We start from the raw sequence: 21,635 nt of genomic DNA on the forward strand, positions 1-21,635 counted from the left end.
CAGGGAAGTCCCCCCAAAAAGATTTTTGCTCTATGGTATTATTTATTATTGTTGCTGCTGAATGGGACTAACCACTTAAAGGAATCATGCTTCTTTTAGTCATTATTGTCTAAATTCCCACTATAAAATAAAACAGCAGCAGCAGAAAGAAAAAACAAACAAAAGCTCAGCAATGAAAATTCCTGGGGACACAAATAAAAAGCCCTACTATTTGTTGTTTCCTTGTTTAAAAAACATTTGAGAAAATAATCCAGATTAAAAGTCAGATGTATACGGGACTAAAGAGGTAGTGGCTTTAAATTACTTTAGATGATACAAGAAAAAAAGAAAAAAATCCCTCAGACTTTCTTAAAGGAAGGTGCTAAAACTCCCCTGCAAAGTAGGACCTGTCCCCCAGCGCCCTGCCCAACTCTCTCATCCTGCCCCATTTATACTCCTGATGCCCTATTCCCCTCTCCCAACCTCTGGGCTTTTGCTCAACAACTCTCTCGGTCCAGAGTGCTTGCCCTCCTTTACCCCACCCCCTCATCAATACTTTTTCAAACAAAGCAATATATGGATCATTATATTTTGATATATTTCCTTTCTCTTCGTTCTCCTGGGATACCCTTAGTCATCCTTCTGTTCCAGACGAGGCCATCACTGTCCTTCCCAGATCCCAGCCTTGAGGAGTGAACCCTGCCAAGTCTGAGCTCACTCCAACGTCCCCACATCACAGCCACAGGCGAGGAGCTCCTGAGGGCAGTGACTATGGACATACTAGACAGTTGCTGCGGTGCTAAATAAATAATCAGTCACAAAGAGAATAAACTCTTCTTCTCTGGAACCACTGAAAAATGGAACAGATATTTATCAGTCTGCACAGATCATTACTGAGGATGAAAAAATGGAATCGTCAGGATAACTTAAAATATCTTCCAGTCTTCTGATCTAATAACCAATAAATAACAAATTAACAAATGAATGGCCATCATCACTTTGAAAATTCCTATATCGACCACGGCCAAACCATGTAAACACTATTCACAGGTAAAGGCATTAAATATTGTATTACAGCTACCATTTAATTGTAGTGAAGGAATTTAATGGAAAACTAGTATATCATATTCTAAAAACAACAATGTTGAATGATTTCCTGACAGATTACAGGTCGCTTTTTCCCAGTCATCCACTCAATCTACAACTATTTACTATCTATGATTTGCCGCTAGCCACAATCCCAGCAAGTGCTGGCGATACAACAGTGACCACAGGGAGATCGCCGTCCTATGTTCTATTTTCTAGTTGAAAGGAACAGATGATGAATACACACACTCATCTGTGAGTTGTAAGTGGCTGTAAGTGCTGTACGGAAAAATAATGCCGGCAGGAAGAGGGTGAGGTGCTCTTTTCTCTAGGGAGCTTCTGGAAGGCCTCACTGATAAGGTGACGTCTGAGCACGAGAGCACTGAGAGATGACGGGGTGTCTTGCAGCACCTGGTGGAGGGCATTCCAAAGGGAGGAAAAGAGAAAAGGCCCTGGACAGGGGCCAGCTGGGTGTGCTGCCCACAGAGCCAGGCGATCAGGGTGGTTGCAGCTGAGGGGCAGGGGAGGAGGGAGTGGAGCCGAGTTTCAGAGGCGTGGTGCTCGCAGGGGACACAGACCACGGCTCCGAACGAGACAGGAAACCGATGGAGGGTTTTAAGCAAAGCCATGACGTAACTTTTAGAAACCACTTTGGCTGCTGTGTTGAAAGCAGGCTGTAAAGAGGCAGGGGCTGAACCACGGAGACCAGTGAGGGGCTACTGCAAGCAACTTAGAAGACGTGATGATAGCTTTGACCAGGGCTGGGAGGAACAGGTGGTTCAAAGCGGTAGGTTTCCGAATACGTTTTGAAGGAAGAGCCAAAGGTTTTACTGGTGGATTGGAGCCCAAGGACACCCAGTACGACTTCAAGGTTTTTGGTCCAGCAGCTGGAAGGATGGGAGAAGGACTTCAGGGAAGCGTGCTTCTTAGAGTCACATAAGGGGTAAACCAGGAGTTTGGGGCACGTCACACTCTAGATGCCTATTAGCCATCCAAGTGGAGATGGTGAGTAGAAAGATGGACATGCAAGTCTGGAGTGGATATTGGAATCCTCAGCATATAGATGGTATTTAAAGTCAGAAGACTGGATGAGACTACCTGGGGAGGGAGCATAGACAGAAGAGATGAGAGATTAGAGACCACAGCCCTGGGCACTGCATTTAGAGGCTGGGGAGATGAGGAGGAGCCAGCAAAGGAGAGTGAAAAAAGAATGCCTAGAATATTCTAGGCTGGTGTTGGACTAGAAAATGGTACACCTTGCAGACAGGCAGCATCACATTGTGGGCTTCTGCGCTTTCCTCTCTAAAAACACAGACATCTAAAGAATTGCTAAGCAAGATCCCATCTCTAACTACCATCAGTTTAACAGAGTGAAACTTCTTCCCAAAGAATAATAAGATCCAAACTTAGGATAGCAATCAAGAAAATGTAAGTAAAGACAGCAGACTATCATCCATCAAATTGGCCCCAAACTAAAATGCATGTAGTATCAGGTATAGTTAAGGGTGTGCAGAAATAGAAATTATCCTAGAGAACGATTTAAAATTATAAAGTAAAATTAATTTTCTAGGTATCTACATACAAGGTGGTACTGTTCATGCAAATTTGGAATACAAACTTAAACAAAACCACATGCTATGTGTGGATATACACACGTATGTTAAATGAATAGAAAGAAAACCCCTAAGTGCAGTTAGTGTTTGCCTCTGGGAGGGAGTGCGACGGGCAAGGGTGAGTTAGGGATACTGCACCTAATGTGTAATGCCTTACTTAGCTTGTTTTTTTTCAAAAATACAAATTTATGAAAATACAATTTTCAAAAACACAATTTATGAAAAAGACTTGAAGCAAATGTGAGAAAATGTTTATAATCCCAAACTCTGGTGTGAATACATGAGTGCATGTAATAAAACTCTTTGTAATCTTTCTGTATTTTTAAAAAACATCTCAAAATATTTTTAAAAACACAAAAGACAATAATAAAGGGAAAACAAGACCATTTGTTTGAAACAACGTTCGCCACATTTATGCCTATATTCCAAGCCTATAATAAACCAGAAGTGGAGGAATATATTTTGTTGGCATATTATAAAGAACTATGAGGTATGACATAGCACTTGGCAAAATCCACCTATGTGCTATAATTTACTCTTCAATAAAAACCGTGAAAAAACTTTAAGTATACTACTGATAAGTACAGTAATTTTAAAAAAATTAAACAGAAAAAACAGGCAAAATTACCTAGAGTTTTATCAGAGGATCTCATCTGAATTGGGAATTAGGCTATCAAGTTTGAGTTATAGTCTAAGACCTGCTTCAAGCGTTTCTGGAATCAGGTGAGAAATAACAAAAATGAACGGATAGATATGTAAGTCCATCAGTCAGTTGTCCAATCTAAACGATGCATGATAATTAATGGAAACTACACTTAATTCTCCTATGTAAATTTGGGATATAAACACTACCTTCCCTTGACAGTTTAGAAGATTCTACATTTTACTTAATTTTTATAAGACTCATCTTCTTATAGAAGTAAAACACCTAAGAGTATATATTATAATAATAATGCTTTTAATGTTTATAGATTTTTCAGAAATTAGTATTTCATATTATAACCTCTACTTTGTGCCTTTTCTAGTCTCTGGGTAATAAATATACTCACTGAAAGCGTTACTCATTTTTCCTAGCTTTTTAATTCTGAATTGCTCAGCGTAATGGCAATAAAGCAAATAAATAATAAAGAGGGATTTTTTTTTCACTTAAATAGTTATGGTAGTTAATTTACTGCATGACTACTAAGAGCAGAAAATAAATCAAACAGACTATTTACATTAGAAGTAAATTAGTTAATTAATTTTATTAAATGTATGTCTTTATACAAAGACATCAACACAGAATTCAATTCCTAGCCATTCAAAACTCAGTTTTTAATACGTATGTTCCTAGGACAAAAAAGTTACACATATGTTAATTTGATATATACTTTTAAATCCTGATATTGCCATCCCCGATATGTATCAGAGCATCAAAGTGTCTATGAAGCACTAAAAACCTCCTGATTGTCCTAAGTTTGTTATGATTGTATTTTCCTTCTACTAATAATACATCCACTTATTTCCCAAAACTAAAGTTAAAGGCAATCGTTTCCTTGTGCTTAAAATACGAAATCATATCAACTGTAGCACTTAAGATGTGAGTCACTTCTCTTGCATATTTAGAAACAAATTCAGGCTGATTCATTTAGTGTGTTACTGGTTGTCAGGTGGAATGAAAAGCATTTGCTTTTTCTACCTGTATTTTCAAAGATGTCCTCACCATTTTCTCTTTGGAAATTTTTTCTACATCAAACTAGTACATACTAACTAAAACATAGCAAGCAGGTAAATGTTTAATTTAGGGTGTTTTTCAAAAAAGCAATAGGACAACTTTTTTTTTTTTTAACTTATCTCTTGTTGATAAATTCTTGGGTTAAAACAAAAAGTCTTACAAAAAAATAAGTCTATTGTCTGATTAGTCAGAACAGATGAACAGCTTTATTTCCCCTCAAAATTGGTTAGAGATAAATACTTCTACTTGTTGAGTTAACATCGTTAAGAAAACAACCAGTTAACCTTTTCAAAATAATAAACAATTTGGGGAAGCAAACAAATGTTTTTATTCCCCAAATATTTCCAGAGCAGCTGCCACGAGCAAGGCACTGCGCTGAGGGCTGCGGGCGCAGTGAATACTACTCAGGCATCAGTTCTACTCATGACCCGCCTGAGAATCAGCGAAGAGGTAAGGGAGGAAGCATGTAAATAACAAAAAAAAAAAAAAAAAAAGTTATGGCAGAAAGGGATCCAATACTCTCAGAGAGTGAACTCTAAAATATTACAGGTGTTGAGAAAAGGGAAAAATTGCTTCCCGCAAGTGGTGTGGGAAGGGAAAATCAGAGAAGGCTTCATGACGGCAGTGGATTTGAGCTAGATCTTGAAGGAAAATAAGATTTTGACCAATGCAGACGGGGAGCCACGTTTGTGTGGGGATTGAGGGTGAGGGCTTTATAGGCAGAGAGCCGGATCAGTGTCATGTAAGCAGGAAATTCAAGCATTAGGGCAGGTGAAAGAGAGAGATGAGGGATAAAGGTGAAGAAGTAGGCAGGCATCAGATTATAAAGGATTCTGAGGAATTACTGGAGGTCAAGTGGCTCATATTCTGTTTGGTAGGCAAATGGAAACCAATGGAAGACCTGGAGCAGAGGAATAGTATGATCAGACACATGCTTCAGGAAGATTAACTTAACATCAGTGGGGATAGATGCAAAGGAAGGAAGACAAAGGAAAGGTGAGAAAACTGATTAGGAGTCTATCACATAGTATAAGTAAGAGGTAATGAAAGTAGGAACTGAGCAGCATCAGTGGGAATGGAAAGAAGAGTATGGATGCAAAGAAAAAAAAGAGTACATTGTAAATAGCATTTATGAAAAATATGGAATAAAGCCTTACCTGATTCTTCTGTATCTTGTTCATCTATTAAACCTACTGAGACGCCTAAATCCACACATTTCTTGCTATGTGTCTTGGACTTCATGTGTTTTGTCAGATTTCCTTAAGGGAAAAGAATGTTTACTAAGCTTACATAGTATTATTTTGCTATTGCATTTGTCAACACTGGCAAATTCCATTCCTATTCCAAGTGAAAGTACAGATTGTGGTTATACAATTCCAATGACTAAAATTTGCTCAAAAAAATAATACTGGTATCTATATGCTGTAATAACCTTGTTATTAGTAATAATCTCTCTTTTTCAAATCTGCCTCCTCTACTTTGATAATGTCTACTTTTGCCTTATGGTTATTATTCTCTAGTCCTTATTTATTTCTTAGAACATTTTATATACACTTAAAGTCCCTTTCAGATTGCACTATGATCTGTGGTTTCTGAATTCTCCACCAGTTGTGTCCGCTGGCTTTCCCTCATAGTACTTTATTTCCTTGCACATTTTTTAGTTTTTATTGTAAACTTATCTTTAGCAAGATTGGTTTCCATGGCGCCTTAAGTACCCTGGGTTGTAGACACATCTCTATGGGTCAGCCTTCCAATTGCTTCTGCCTGGGACCTTAACAGTTTCATTCCACTAATTCTGGATCAGTTTGAGGCGTTTTTTTGGCATGGCACAGGTATAGGGTTTTGCTTTTTAGCAGGCAGCTTTTTCCCCACATGGTCCAAAGTCACTGGACAGGAGAGCCATGCTTATTTCAGAGGCCTCAGATGCCATTCCAGGACCAGTATTAAACCCCAGGCCTGTGGGCATATATCTGGCAGCATTAAATCCCAGGCCTGTGGGCATATATCTGGCAGCATTAAACCCCAGGCCTGTGGGCATATATCTGGCTTGATGTCCCTATGGACTTTTTTTTTTTTTTTTTTTTTAATATCTGTTCACCATGCTAGTTTGGAGTTTCCTTATTTTTGGTGGCTGGGAATCTTTCTTTCTAAATTTCAAGCTTGGTTATCTATTTAAAACTACAGTTGGGTGTTGTACTATAAATAGTATTTCTGTGTGTTTGGAACAAGAGAAAGAATTTCCTACATTAATTTTACTTCACCATACTGACTACAAGTCTCATAATAGTATCCCTAGAGGTGTGTTTCCTCTGGCAGCTGGTGTACACCTCTGTAAGTATCACCAGATTAACTGGGAACCATTGGGCGTGCTGGCCCCAAGTGATCATTAATGCAGGGGGAGAGCTCAAATTCTCTTGAGGATACCAAGCAGCTTGAGTAGATAATGCCACACACACAAAATTGCCAAGAAGGGAAAATCATCTCTTTTGAAAATAAAATCTAAATGCTCAGTTTGGCGAGCAGGGCAAATTAGTATTTCAGAATAAACCTTCAGAAGAGCTACAAATGTTTGAATCATTGGTCCAGATTTGAGTCTGTGGTAGCTGAAAGACCTGCAAAATTGCAGTATTTATAGAGCCTCACCTCCACTAAAACTGCACTAAGCCCGTGGGACTGGTCACACCCGTTTAGGCCAATTCTTGCACTAGTTAGTATGCACAGTATCCCAGAGCTTAGTGCTTAAAGGGTTCAAGTGTAAGAGAGGGACCGGACCAGATAATGTCTAAGATCCAGCAAACCTTGACCTCTGTGATTCTAGAGATAACGCCCGGCTTAAATGACTTGGCCATGTCTGACATTTACCTTAAATACACTTTAAAAATAAAATATGAAGCAAATATGGCAAATTATTAACAATTATTAAAACGTGATGGGCATACTGGTGTTCATTATGCAAATATCTACTTTTCTGTATGCTTCAACGTTTTCACATTAAAAGTTATGAAGAATAGTTTTCCCATCTTATTGTGGCTGAAATTTCCACTTATTAGTCAAAACACTTTCTAGTATGATGACAATATTATAAACCAAATCACAAGGTCCACTAAGTTCTTTCAAAATGCTTTTGTTCCCTAAACAGACAGCCATGGAGGTCATTTGCTTTCTGAGAAGTTAATGTATAATTGTAACTAGGCAAATTTGGGAATATGAGTTTTTAATAAGCATATTTTCTCATAACTTGAGCTATTACTTATTATTAACCAACTTCTTAAATAATTTATAATAAAACAATTTGCATTTCAATATGCAAAATATGCACATTAGAATGCAAATATCCCCTAGCAAGGCTGTAAGCTTTGTGCATTAACTTAACAGATAAATTTTTCAACAGATTTAATGAACATTAATATAAATCCTCTGGAAGGCATGAACGATTTTGTTTCTGGGTTCCTATAGCTATATATAAAGTCCAGCTTTCTGTGCTATAAATGGAACTAAATCCTGCAGAGATGCAAGCTCACTGACTGAGCTGACTGACCTTTAAAGCAGAATAGTGAAAACAAATCAATTAAAATTATTTTGAAAATGCATTCATAAAATAAACCGAGAGGACAACTGATGAAGTACAGACTTACAAGCATTACCATCAGAAGCATCAACTTCTAGGAGGACAGATCATTCCTTTGATAGTACCATGCTATCCTTGCATACTCCTATTTATATAGCATGCCATTACATCACTATTACCTTCTGTTAATAACCAGACACATTCAAGAATGGGACAACAAAGTAAATCAGAGTAGGGCAAAATTTACAGCCTAATCTAAAAACAAGTCTTTTATTATTTAGCTACCTTTACAAGGTACTATGGAATCTGTTTGGCATATATTCATAAAAGGTAGACTTCTACAAGGAAGCAACCATAAAAAAGAGAACTGCCATGCCGAGAATAGGGAAATACTGAATTTCTAATATTTTCTTCACCAGTCTCCTTAGCTAGGGTAGCTTTCTTCAAATAAATATTTATCACATAATTCCAATGAATTATCTGACAAAACAAAAAATTTAATGTAAATTCAGGTATGCAGCATATTTGAGAAATGAAAGACATGAAAACTGCTAACATATACTGCTCACTCTTCAAAGATCATTATGCCCTGTCCACCATTTAACAAACATTTATCTAATATTTTACATGATGTTGGCTTGAGTTATTTCATTAGGATTAATACTTGATGATTCATAATATTTTTCTTTGCCAAGAAATCTCTGTAGTTTCATTTGTTTTCCACATTAAAATTTTCCTTCCTTTCTTTGCCCTTACTTTATAAAATATCCTGATTCCTTTTCCTCCTTCTTTTGAGAAACACCCATTTCACATCATACCTGGATCCTCTTTTGTTTGGTAACATCATTCTGTAACTGGTAATGTTTTATTTGTAATATTGGCCTATTACTGGTCTCCTGGTCTCACACTGTAAATTATTTAACAGACGGACGTTTCTTAATCATAGGATCAAAACCAGTGTAAAAGCAGTAAGTTGGGTTAGAAGATCAAAGCACTTAATCCTATCAAAGCCTTCACATAAGATCAGGAAAATCATCCTGAAATGCACCCTCCATTTCCAGAAGAAGGTTCCATACCACAACCTAAGAATGACAGAATTAGGGTTCCTTCTGACTTATGATTTCTTGAAACTTTAGAAATATTCAAGGCTATCTGAAGAACAGTTTTGTTTTTTCCCCCATCATTCTCGTTTCAGGTTTTACTGGCATTTAAGGAGAGCTAATTTGAAACTATTTAGTTGCTACATACTATAACTGTTTAAATGCCAATAAATACTGGCCAAAAAATATAATAAATTTTGCTGAAGAGTTGATCAATCTTTAAAACAAAAACTGCAGAGACAACCAATATAATCAGAAAAAAAAGCAAATGTTAACTGAAAAGGGATAAAAATAATGTAGTTCTATTAAAAAAATTGATTAAATATTTTTCACAGATTTTCTCCTTTCAGACAAATAATTTTATGATTATATTGCTTTGTATTTGCGAGATTCTTACTTTCTAAAGGGTGGTATACAAAATTAAAGTCTCAAGCAAGAAATTTTTGTATAATGATTCATAAACAAGGAACCTAATGGAGAAAGCAAACATTTTATGATAGTGTATTTATTCATTATATGTCACAGGAAATTTGTAGAGGTAAAATTACCTTAACTATAATAAAGGCTTACAATTTAAATAAAAACATATAAAGAATACAGAAATGGTACTAAATATAATTTTAATTACTAGTTCTGAGTTCCACAAACATTAAATAGTACAAAATTTAGAAATTTTTTGAAGCTGATATTCAACAGTACTTCAGTAAAAAAGCTTCATGGGAAAGAAAAAGAAATGGCTATGCATGACTAAAATTAGATAATAAAACATGAATGTAATCAGTATAACTTTACTGTAGTTATTATTTTAATTTTTTCTTTAAACTTTTAGCACTGAAATGCATCTACAATGTGATCATGAAAATTTCTTTTTTCTTCTTTAGCTCCAAAGTAAGTATTTTTGAAAACGTGTTAGTCATCATGTTATACAACTCTAATTTGGGAAGTAAAAGAAAAAAGGGCAGTTGCTCCGTTTCAAATGTCATATTTATTACGTATATTCTAAAAGTGTGTAATTAAAAACTTTTTCTCAAGAGGTCTAGAAATATATAAAGACGTAAGACTACGATGTTGACAAGATGTAATTTATATTATTCTATTTTAGCTACTGCTTCCTTGGTCAAGGAATATGTAATTGGGTCTTAGCTCTACTAACTCAATGCATATAATAAAGGACCATGAAGCGATGTCATCTCATACCTTTAGTCTTAAAGGAGAAGTTACAGTAAGTGCAGTGGTAGGGGCGGACATCTGTATGGGTTCGTATGTGTTTCTTTAACATACTAGGTTTCTTACAACGGATTCCGCATTCTTCACAAATGTACTTTCCTCTTCCCCTGCCTCGGACATATACATACTCTTCATTTGATTTATATCTAATTTAAAGAAAAGGAAAATGAATAGGGCAATTGGATACTACGTCTTTGAGAAAATACTGATGATTGAAATTCAACCTAAAAAATAAAACAAGGCACAATTTTTACACTCAATCAATATAAATGTTATGCACATGTAAGTAACAGAATATTCCAGCTTTTCACATCAACACAGTATTCTAATAGCTAATTCTAATCAAACAACTTTATTCAATACCAGGTTTAATTTTAAAATAGTTCCTCTAAGTGACTGCTTTAAAATTTTCTTTATTGTTAAATTCAATCACAGCTATAAGTACTGAAATATTTCTGAGCTTCGTTTTAACTACCGTTGGCTTTTACAATCTTTCTCACAACCGAATTCACTAAAGACATCAAACGTGCAATGATTCATCTCTTTTAGAGCAGATTTTTTCAGGTCACTCCTTATTATGAATCAACGTGAAACCCAGGGTTCACTCTGAAAACTTAGTGCTTAGCTGCCTCCTAGAACTTACAATGTTTTCTAAATAGTTGTCATTTTCTTGATCAAAATGGCATCATTTAACATAATACCTAACATGTATTTTGCCATGAAGATTCTGTTAATAAGCTGAGAAACCTTGCAACGTTTATATAAAATCGGCACTGGTAAGTCTTCATTCACATGAAAGCAAATGTACATTTAAAAAGTAAGTTTAAATGTACATTTAAGAAGGAAAATTTGTACTTGCCCTCCATCAAATATTTTAATTCTTCTTGGTTCACTTTTGATTAAGGAATTTTCTTTATCTTGCTCACTGTTAATTTCAGAGGCATCTTTATTGCTGAATTCAACTACTGTGGACTTTTGATTACCTAATGCTCTCTGAAAGGGAAAAAAAAAAAAAAGAGAGAGACACTAATTTAATAAAACTGAAAACACAAACATGCTAGTGTTTCACTTGGAAATTAAAACATGGCAGAGTACAGTGCATACGGTTAGCTTAATGGAAGGCATTTCAAGGACGTAACAGCTTTAAAGGTCATTGCTTTATCTCCTCCTTTATCTGTCTGAATCACAGCAAACTGACAGATCTTATGCTACTTTAAAATCCCACCACATTCCACTGACACCCCCAAATAAAGACTCTACAACCCTCCACCCTGGTATTCCATGAGTTTAATTTTAGGAACCTTTTTGAATAAACTAAATATTCTTTCTTATAGCTAACCAACCACTCATACTACAGTTTAAGTATACTTGTTAAAGAGTTTATTATTTAAAGATGGAAAAGAGCTAGTTACCCCCTTATGGTATAATGTCTCATACTCCTGAAAAACATGACTAACTTCCCTTCAACATCAATGCAGTGTAAAGTTAGAGCCAAAGCTCCATTTCCCAATATTTTATTCTCCCCTTCTCCCATCATTTTAAACCATAGTTAGGTTTCCTCTCTATATCCTCTCAAAAGTTCCTGAATACTGATAACTGTGAATTATAGGTCAGGTCAAAAGTTAGGTCTTGGCCTGATAATACTTAAATCTCTAGAAAAAAGTAGTGAACATCAGAATAATAAACAGTGTGTGCTTTTCCTACGGACACTCTGTAGTGACGCGACATTATGATTTTATACAACCACGCTATTTACAACCTCTTTTCTCACTCCCCAGCCTACTCTGCTCTCACATATCCTGTGAGGCAGCCAGCACTGGTGGATCACATCCCAGTGAGGAAGGACACGCGTAGGTTTAAGTCACTTGTCCAACGTCAAGTGTTAACAGCAAGGGCTCAAACTCCAGTCCTCTGGCCAAGCCCAACACAAGGCACAACTTTTCTGATCAAGGTCCTCTTTGTTACAAACTTCCTTTAAAAATTACACCACCAAGTAGACAGCTATCATACTGCGATGACATAATAACAGTAAGTGACAAGAGAGTGTGTGCATCATGGACCCAGGGGCCTATGTGGCCTCGGGAAGAACCCCCTGGAAAGGCCCTGTCCTTACAAAGCCAGGCGTAAAGAAAAGCTGCTGGCCTGAGTGTCTCAAAAAGGTGGTGTGAAGAGGTAATGACACTGACCCTGACATGTACAAATGCGACTGTCTCCTCTTTTTCTGGCAAACACATCAGGTTTGGAATACACACATACCTTTCCTTGACATTACACCTCTAACAGTAATCCTATTTCTTACCTTCTTCTCAGTACCAAATTCCCACTTATCTTTTGCTCACTTTCTTGCTATCAAATCTGACTTCTATTCTCCAACAAGCTAAATGCCAAAATCTTTACTATTTCCTTAGTTTATATGCTTGACCGCTCTATACACTCTATGTTGTTGACACCTTGCTTCTCTTAGAAATGCTTTCACTTTAGCATCGACCTGTTCTCTTCCATTTTGAATTATAAATACATGCGCATTTGGGTTGTGAGTTAACAGTCAACCCAGTACCGAGTCCTCCACGGCCACCTGCCCATATAACTCATGTCTCTGGGACATTAGAACCCTTCAGTCCAGAAACCATGTTAGTCTTCATCTTTGTTTGACCTCTTGGCTTGAACAACTCTCTTTAAAATACCTTCTTCCTTTATCTGTGTGATACCACTTTCTCGTAGTCCCCCCCCTCCTTCCTTTATGAACAATCTCTCTCATTTCCTATGCGGACTTTCTTCATCCACTCAAGCCTTTGAATAGTAGGGATCTCGGGATCCATTCCAGGCCCTTCTCTCTAAAGACCTCATTAATTGCACCTATGCACTGAACGATCTCTACACCTTCCACCCGGAGCTCTCTCCCAGCTCCAAATCCAGATGTGCATTTCCCAAGGCATTTCTACGAAGGCACTTGGTACTGAAGGAGAGCCACTTTTCATAGGCACTTCAGGAACATACAAACATGAAGCGCTGTTTAAATTCTCACGCTCAAGTCTCATGTTCCATCTGACTTAGTAGATGTAGAGTCTGAGCATTTAAAAATTAAATTCTGAATGGTTTGGATGCACCCTCCTCCACTGAGAAAGTACCAAAGGCTTTCTACCACCATGCATATTCTTTGGTCTTTATCTACATTTCCAACTTCAAACTACGTCAGTGTTTCAAACTTCCAACACCTTCTAGCCATGTTGGACTCCTCGGGGCTCTTTAAATGAACTAAGTTCATTCTCACTTCCACATCACTTGACAGACTACTAAAATTTCTCACTGTTGTTTGCCTGAAAAAAAATCCCTATTTCTTTTTTTTTTCTTTTTTAAAGACTCAGCTGAAGTATCACCACTTTTGGAATATCTTCCTTGTATCCATACCTCCTCCTCAAGTTACTGGCAGTGTTAGAGACTTCCTTCTTTTATTAAAGTTGTAGGCACTTCTATTATAATATTGATACTGTGATATTTTCTTATTGATAAATAAATATTTATGAACCTGTATCATGTGCTTGTGAGCCTGTAGAGATCAAGAACTTAACCTATAATTCTGAATGTCCAGAGTCCAACCTAATACCCTTATCTATTTATTCTTAATCATTTAAATGATTTTCCCCATTTTATAAAGCCAACAACTCTAATTATAGTTTTATTCCACAAATAACCCAAAATTATAGTTTTACGACCTTACTGTACAAATCCTGACCAAACCAACTTAATTATCAAGTGTACAGTTATTTTGTGAATCTTCTCTCTAGTACTAAGATGATTCTCAGAGCTACACAGGAAGAGAGCTGGGATCAGCATGGTGAGGGGAGAGTGGTCAGATTTGCATAAAACAAGGATGAATGGGTCTCTGCTTATATTTTAAAATGAAATAGAACAATCTCCAATATTCACACCTCTGTTCCCCTTCATTAGCAGGGATAAAGCATAAACATAATCTTCTCTGACCTAACAAGAAAATCAAATCTTAGAGGACTCTGGGTAATCTTTATCAGTATAACTCCCTGGGTAAACTTATCATTCTTTCTTTCAAATAACTGTCCACTTAGAAAGCACAATTTGTCATTCAAAATTAAAATACAACCTCCAATTGAAATCTTTAAAGGCATCCAGACATGTTGGAACTAACTTGCACAGACTATTTTTGAAGATAAATGATATTTCAAGTACCTTGCTTAAGCTGCTTTTCCATTTGCTTGAATAGACCAATAAATCTGACTTGAAATGGGTCGTTATTGCTTGACAATATAGAGATTTTCCGGTCTTCTGTTTTGAGTTCAGGAGAGAAAGAGCCACTTTGGTAGGCAAGCTGAGTGGATTTGGATCACTGGCGTTCACGGTCCAATCGGTGTAGGCCGAAGTTTTTTGGTCGTTCTGGGGCAGGTGCAGGGCCTTCTGCCTCAACAGGTAACACCACGTGAAGCTGGTGGCAGTCTTCAGGCTGGGGAAGGACGGCTGCTGTGTGTCACCGGCCTTACACGCGGAAGGAGTGGTGACTGCGGCCTGACTTTGTTCTTGGATGTTCGCTTTGTCACCTGGATTTTTAACCCCTGGTGACTTCCTTTCTTGGTTATTGTCTACATGTTCCGAAGGAGAAATGTGAGTTTCCTCTGCAGGGGCAGCTAAATTTCTAACTGTCAGAGTCAGCGATGTGGCCGACGGGATGCTTTCAAATTCCTGCAATTCTTTTATAGGTTCTATAACCACAGGCTTGGAGTGTCCTGGCGACAAATTATCAGCTGGTGAAACATCAGTCAAATGCAGAGCCTCACTACTAACTTCAGGGTGAGAAAAAATATCCTGTTCCAATATCACAGCTTCAAGGGGCTCCGTGGTACAAACCTGCCTCACCAGAACAGGCTTCTTCTGCTTACTAACTTCAAGAGCTCCTGAACTCAGTGCTTCTAACGGTCTAGTATCTGTTGCACAAACAGCTCCATTTTCATCCTTGGCTCGCTTCTGGTGCTTTTCCATGGCAATGTCTAAACTATTTGCTGGGGACAACATCCTTTTACTTGAAGCTGAAGATTCTTGCTGGGGGGAAAGTCTACCAACAGACATTTTCTGAGTTACAGGCAAGGATTCTGATGGAGATGAATTTTGGCCCATCTCTGAAATAACATTCTCGCAGACAAGTTCTCCCTCTGGGTTTGGCAAAGCATTTCGGTGATCGTATTGCGATTTTGGCACGGAATTTTGTTCTTCGCTGATTGGCACCATACTACAATTAGCCTGGCAAATCGGCTGACTGGTTAGATCTTGGGTCACTAGGATCTGCGGCAGAGCTGTGGCTGTGGTGAAACAGTACGCTGGGACCCGACTCTGCAGATGCAAGGGCAGCGCAAAGGACGCTGGCACCTTCGGCACCTGACTGCCGAGAGGCCCGACCTTCAGTGGCAGCAGAGGACACGAATCAGACGTGGCTTCTACTAACTTGGCTGGTAATGTCAACGAGGTCGCACGATGGTTGGCCCCAGCTGGGTCTGAAAGAACTTGCTTTGGCAGAGGATGTACAGGGTTAGAAGTGCAAGGCTGGGTCGAAGGGACCACCTGACACCGAAGTTGGTACTTGGGAGCAAAGCAATCCTCACTTTTAGAAGATACATGTCCACCAGGGCTTGCATCTGGTTTGACACTCTGTGTAGACACCTGCAGAGACATCTGTGTGTCTGGGAGGCTAAGGGGCATGTGGATTTGATTTAACAAATGGATACCAAGAAGCTGTTGAACAGGAAAGATGTTTGGAGAGTTGGAACTTGAAGTTTCTGCTCGCAGGTCCATCTGAGTCTGGGAGTGCAAAGTATTTGCAGGAAACTCAGCTGAAGGTGCGTGAGTGAGCTGAGGCCCCTGAAATGGCACTGTGTTCACACCAAGACGAGCGATAGTTTGGAAAGAGGATGGGTTCCCAGGAGATAGATGACTCTCCGGAGTGATGTTTAAAGAGATCTGCCGTATCAGTGGGCCTCTCCGTCTTTCCAAGAGAGGCACGTGCCCGGCGACCCCCGTGCCAGAAGGGGGTGTCGGAGGCTGCAATTCAGCAAGTGGGGCTGGCTGAGGTGGAGTGATGCTTCCACAGTCGAATGATTTACTTCTGAAATCAGAGACCTCCATCGACATTTGCAGGCAGTGAATCTGTTCCGACGCGGCGCGCCTCATTTCCCGGTGACTCCCAGGAACGTTCAGGGTATTAGAGGCAGGTGGAATCATGAGAAACTCTGCTTTATTCGGAAAATCGATTTTGGGGGAGGCCTCAGTCTTAGAAACGTCCTCTACGTCTAAGGAAGCAGAGAAACTCGAAGTGTGCGACAAACTACTCTCCCTGCTTAGACTCCTGGAGAGAGTGGAGTCCAGGCTCGACTCGGCTGAGGAGTGCTCCATCTCGGCAAGACGGAGCCTCTTCTTTTTGGGCGGCAGTTTCTCTGTTGGCAGTTTGGACAAGGTTTCGCTCCGCTGAGGCCAACTGAACTTCTCGGACTTTTCCTGATCGTGGCCTTGGCCTTCCGGGTCCCGATCTGGCTCTTCTGTGACCAAGATTTCTGGGACTTGGATGTTGTGCTGCCGAACGAGTCTTGAGGGCTGTCCTAACACGTGTCGCTCACCTGAGATCTTTCTGGAACCTTCCTGAAGTTCCCCTCTCACAGCATCTGACAGTGCAGGCTCGGCCGGCTGAGACGTGTTCCGGGGCGGGCGGCCTTCCTCTTGGGAAATCCCTCTTATGTGCAGAGACCCGGGCTTCCCTGTTCTCAGCTCCTGGAAAGAAACGGGGGAAGCACCTTCATGAGACTCCAGCTTGTCAAGTGCGCCGGGTCTGCTCAGCGAGTTCGTATGCTGGATGACGGAGATGCCGGCCCCGTGTCTCTTGGGCTCTGTCCTGTCCTGGGCAGCGGAGCTCATCTGCTCTTCCACGGCGGAGGACGGCTTCGGGTCCGGGGGCTGTTCGGGGCCTCTGGCCACAAGCTGAATCGGGGAGGTTTGCAGCTGGATATTTCTAGGCAGCTGGTCACCAGTTACGGCAGCGTTCTGCTGAGACAAACTGGGAACCGAGCCCATCGCGCTCTGAAAGCGGAGGCCCTCGGAGCTTTGGGGAGAAGCTCCACTTTCGTTTTGCTGAAGTTCGTCGTCATCTCCGACGCTTTTCATTTTCCTCCTTTTTCGTATCTGGGGCGTCTGCTCCCAGACCCCGGTGGCACTGGCGACCCTGTAGTGCAGAATGGGAGGCTGGGCACCGCTGGGCACCGGGCTGTGCTCAGGGTCCCTCAGAGCTACCTTGGTTTTTGGCCCGTGCAACTCTGAACAGTAAAATTTCTTATGGTTTTCGAAATTTTCCAGTTTCCTATACCTGTTTCTACAGGTCTCACACTCAAACATGGTCCCTCGCCCCTGATGAGACTTCTTCTTTTCCAAGTGTGAACCCGGGGCCGGGGGCTTGCTTCTTGCCGCTGCGGTCTCACCAGCGGGGCTGCCTCCGTGATGGCTCTCGTCCAAGGACTGCCCGGCACCGAGAACATGATTTTCATTTGCTGAAGAGTCTTCTACTGCTGCTTGTCTGACAAGAGTGCGGGGATGTCCATTTTGGGGCACAGAAGCGTTAGGCCCTGGTACAAAGACATCGTCGTAGAAAGCGCCAATTTTGTCGTCAAAGGACTGACTTCCTCTCAGTGGGTGTGGGGGAGGGATGACGCTCGCAGGTACTGCTGAGTACCCTGTGGTAGGCATAGAATTACTTCGGGTGATGGGCAGACAGTCGAGGGAAGGTACAGACAGAAGAAACACTTGCTTTGATTTCTCTGTGGGAGTGAAAGGGGACTTTGGTATATCAGAGCTTGAACTTGTTCTCCGTCCCATTGGTTTTAAATCAAACTGGAAAGAATCCTTAAATATGTACGATTTGGGGGAATCGATGCTTCCCCGTCGTGAGAGAGAGGTTCTCCGTGGCTTCACACTATCCAGTTGCTTGTCATCTACCAAGGCTTCATTGTCTGAGATAAGCTTTGATATCCGTTCCTCAAGCGTTTTTGTCGCCAAAGGTGGGCGCATCTGACCGGGGAGGAGTGACACTTTTTCACCTGCTGGAAGAGCCGAAGCTGCTGCTGTGCTGACTCGAGGTGCAGAGGCCCCATTATTCTTGCTAGAGTCCTGCTCTGGGGCTGGTAACGTCCTGGCAAAGGGGGTCGGTGGACCCACTGTTTGGTCGGCACTTTCAGAACGTGAAAAGTAACCAGAATCCGTACTTCCTAAACTGCGAGGACTCAGGAGAAGTTTTCCTTGCTGCTCTTGGGAGTAATCGGTGGCCTGCTGCCTTTGTAGCTGGGCATGTACTGTTCCTACGTGAGATTCTTGTTCTCCCTCTGGCTGACTCACATCGCCCTTCTGATGGGACTTCTCATCCATCTCCAGGGAGGACGCCCAGGCTGAGTGGGACCGTGTACCGGTGACCTGAAGGTCTTTCTGTTTCTGTGCACTAGAAGGTTCACACTTGGTCTCCGTAACCTTCGGGCTGTCAGCTCTTAAAGGGGACACACTGATGGGGTGGACCACAACCTTTGGCAACTCTGTCACAGCCTGTGGTTCTGAAGATCTGTCCTGTAGTGAAAAGTCACCTACCGCAGGATCTGGATTGCTTGGAATGGAACCCAATTTTGGTAAAGCTTCCGAGCTGGATACCATTTTCATTATCTGCACGGGCTGCAGGTCCATGGAGCCCGGGTCGTTCTGCCTTTCGTCAGCAGCGCCCTCCTCTTCGCTCTCCCCACTATCTTCCACATCCGAATGGATACTAAGTGCTTTGGGGGACTCGTGAGACATGAACAAGCCGCCAGCATCTGGCTGCAAGATGAGACCCAGTTTGATAGTATGTGCATGGGATTTTTTGTGCTTGTACAGGTTACTTTTAGTCTTAAATGAAAACCCGCAGGTCACGCAGGGATAGGGTCGCTCTCCAGTGTGGGAGCGGATGTGCTTTAAAAGCACACTGGGCTTTGCACAAGCTCGATTGCAATACTCACAGATGTATTTTCCTTGTTTTTTTGGCTTCTGATCTTTCAGAAGAAGATTGCACATTTGTTCCACGCTGTGATTAACGACAGAGGCGACAGGAGTTGAGTTGTAAACTGGTGTGGGGGGTGACCGCGTGGAAGGGGCGGGGCTCACTGACAGTGGCGAGGCAGCATCCACTTGCTGGTTTGGAGGAGAAACCTGAGTTCTACTGGAGGGTGAAGTCACACCTACAGATGACATCACTGCTGCGTTACAGACGTGTTCAAGTTGGGTGTTCTCCTGGTTCTGCAGACTCGTGAGTGATCTGGAGAAACTCGAACACGCTGGAAGCTGCTGATTTTGTTGGCCAGGTTTAGAAACAGAGTGTTCATGTGGATTATATGAAGGAGAAACGGCCTGAAGCGCCGCTTGGTCGTTCTTCTGAGCGGCAGACACGTGCCCGGCATATGAGGTCCGAGGAGGCGGCTGTGATTGGGCGGCCGGTTCTTGCGGGGTCGGCTCGGGGGTATCCACTGGGCTGTTGATCAGGTGAGAAGGGGGTCGTACAGTTTTGTTTGGTCTCAGTTTTTCGCTCTTAACCGCACAAGACGAGCCCTTTTGCGACAAGGTGCTCAGTTCTGGCTCCATGGCCTTCAGTAAGACATCGAACGCGGTGTTTGCATACGAGGAGGGCGGGGGGCTGCAGTGAGAGGAGATACATTCACGGTGGTCAGTCCTGCTTTTACTGGACAGAGAACTGGAGTCACATTTTCCCTCGGGGACGCTGGGCTTGGCGGGGTCCGAGCCTTCCGACCTCCACCGGCGCAGCTCGGACGGGTGCTGCAGAAACGAGGGCTTCTTCGGGGAGACAGACTCTTGCGATTTAGAGGCCTCGGCAATTATCCCAGGGGTTTCTCCGTTGTGTTTGGTAAACTGCTTCCCATTTTTTACAGGACTGTGATTCTGCTTCTTGTGGGACTCCGCCGCACTCTGAAGAATGGCAAAAGATGACTCTTCTGTATTTTGTTTGTGTTTTGCCTGAAGAGGATTTCTCAGTGGGGATTTTGGTATTTTTTTCAGGTGATTCTCGGCTACAATCTTTTTTCGTTTCACACCTTTAAGTGATTCTGAAGTTCCTTTAATACCAGCCTCTAAGATTTCTGTTCAAAAAAGAAAAAAGAAAACCAATTGGTAAAATGGTATGTACACCAACTATGATTTTTTAGATTAACATTACGATCACAAGGGTGTTATGACAACTGAAGAAGGCAATTTAAAGGAAAGCCAGTTTGGATAAAACTGCATTCCTACATTCTGGCAATATTAAGAATGCTGGCCATCAACATCTGTTGAAACAATCGTGCGAAGACCTTAGTGTACATTTCTAGAACATTGTGTTCCTTTCTTGATCCCCCTATCTCACCACAGTCCTGGAACCTGATGTTTCAAAACTAATTATCCTCCCCCTTCACCCTTGCAGCTGAGGACCCTACACAATAGTCTTAAGAGAGCTGGCCCACAAAGAAGAAAATTCAACCTTTTAATGCTGGGTATTTGTCTTATCACATTTAGTATCTTTTAAAGCAAACTTCTCAGCAAGTTTCTACATAACAGTATTGCTCCAAAACAGGCAATACTGATATTCTTACGAGAACAAAGGTTACTATACAATAATTTTTAGACAAAGATACCTCAGATGATCATGGGATATTCACTGATAGAACCGTGAAGAATTGTTAATATAGCAGTTGCATCAATAAACAGAAAAATATGAAAGTAAAATAATACACTTACTTGTGGTTCTTCACCAACAAAATTTTAAAGTCATAATGTTGTAATGGCCCTTAGTTTTAAAATAAAAATCACCATTTTAATTGAACAAAATATTCAATGGCTATGTTTCTTTGCCATTAATGATAGATGAGTAGGTAGACAGACAGAACTTATAACAGGAGAGAAGAGATGAAACCGCCTCCATTTCTTGCTGTGTTGAAATAAATCACCATTTAAATGGCATCAACCACCACAATCTCTGTCAACTATTGTATTTTTGAGCAATAACTGCTTGCCATAATTTCATTTGTTTTGATTTGTTGGATCCTTGGGCACGTAAACAAAAATTATTCAAGCTTATATTACTTACTTGTAAAAAAGCCAAATACTCTAATTCCTCATTACTTTCAAATAGCTGTTACAATGTACCTATTAAAAATTCATATTAGACCAAAATGTCTATACCAAAATAACCACTTTGCATTAACAGAAGAATTTACATAAAATAAAATATTCTGGTCCTCTTGTGACATCAGTTTATGTGCTTTCATGTATTAATTTAACGA

At 40.7% G+C, this 21,635-nt stretch overlaps 1 protein-coding gene across 10 annotated transcripts in view; it reads right to left on the reverse strand.

Annotated features, from left to right (window-relative positions):
• The window catches only part of HIVEP1 (HIVEP zinc finger 1), a 143,823-nt gene that overhangs the window by 17,002 nt on the left and 105,186 nt on the right, over window positions 1-21,635 (reverse strand). For all 10 annotated transcript variants that reach the window (XM_068557764.1, XM_068557763.1, XM_068557760.1 and 7 more), the window contains 4 exons: window positions 14,491-20,456; window positions 11,147-11,280; window positions 10,258-10,433; window positions 5,550-5,651 (listed from right to left, as the gene is read on the reverse strand). In XM_068557764.1, the coding sequence (XP_068413865.1) occupies window positions 5,550-5,651; window positions 10,258-10,433; window positions 11,147-11,280; window positions 14,491-20,456 (6,378 nt within the window). The remainder of the gene's footprint in view (window positions 1-5,549; window positions 5,652-10,257; window positions 10,434-11,146; window positions 11,281-14,490; window positions 20,457-21,635) is intronic.

Source organism: Eschrichtius robustus, chromosome 12 (genome assembly GCF_028021215.1).
Source record: "Eschrichtius robustus isolate mEscRob2 chromosome 12, mEscRob2.pri, whole genome shotgun sequence".
In the NCBI taxonomy this organism is placed as follows: Eukaryota; Metazoa; Chordata; class Mammalia; order Artiodactyla; family Eschrichtiidae; genus Eschrichtius; species Eschrichtius robustus.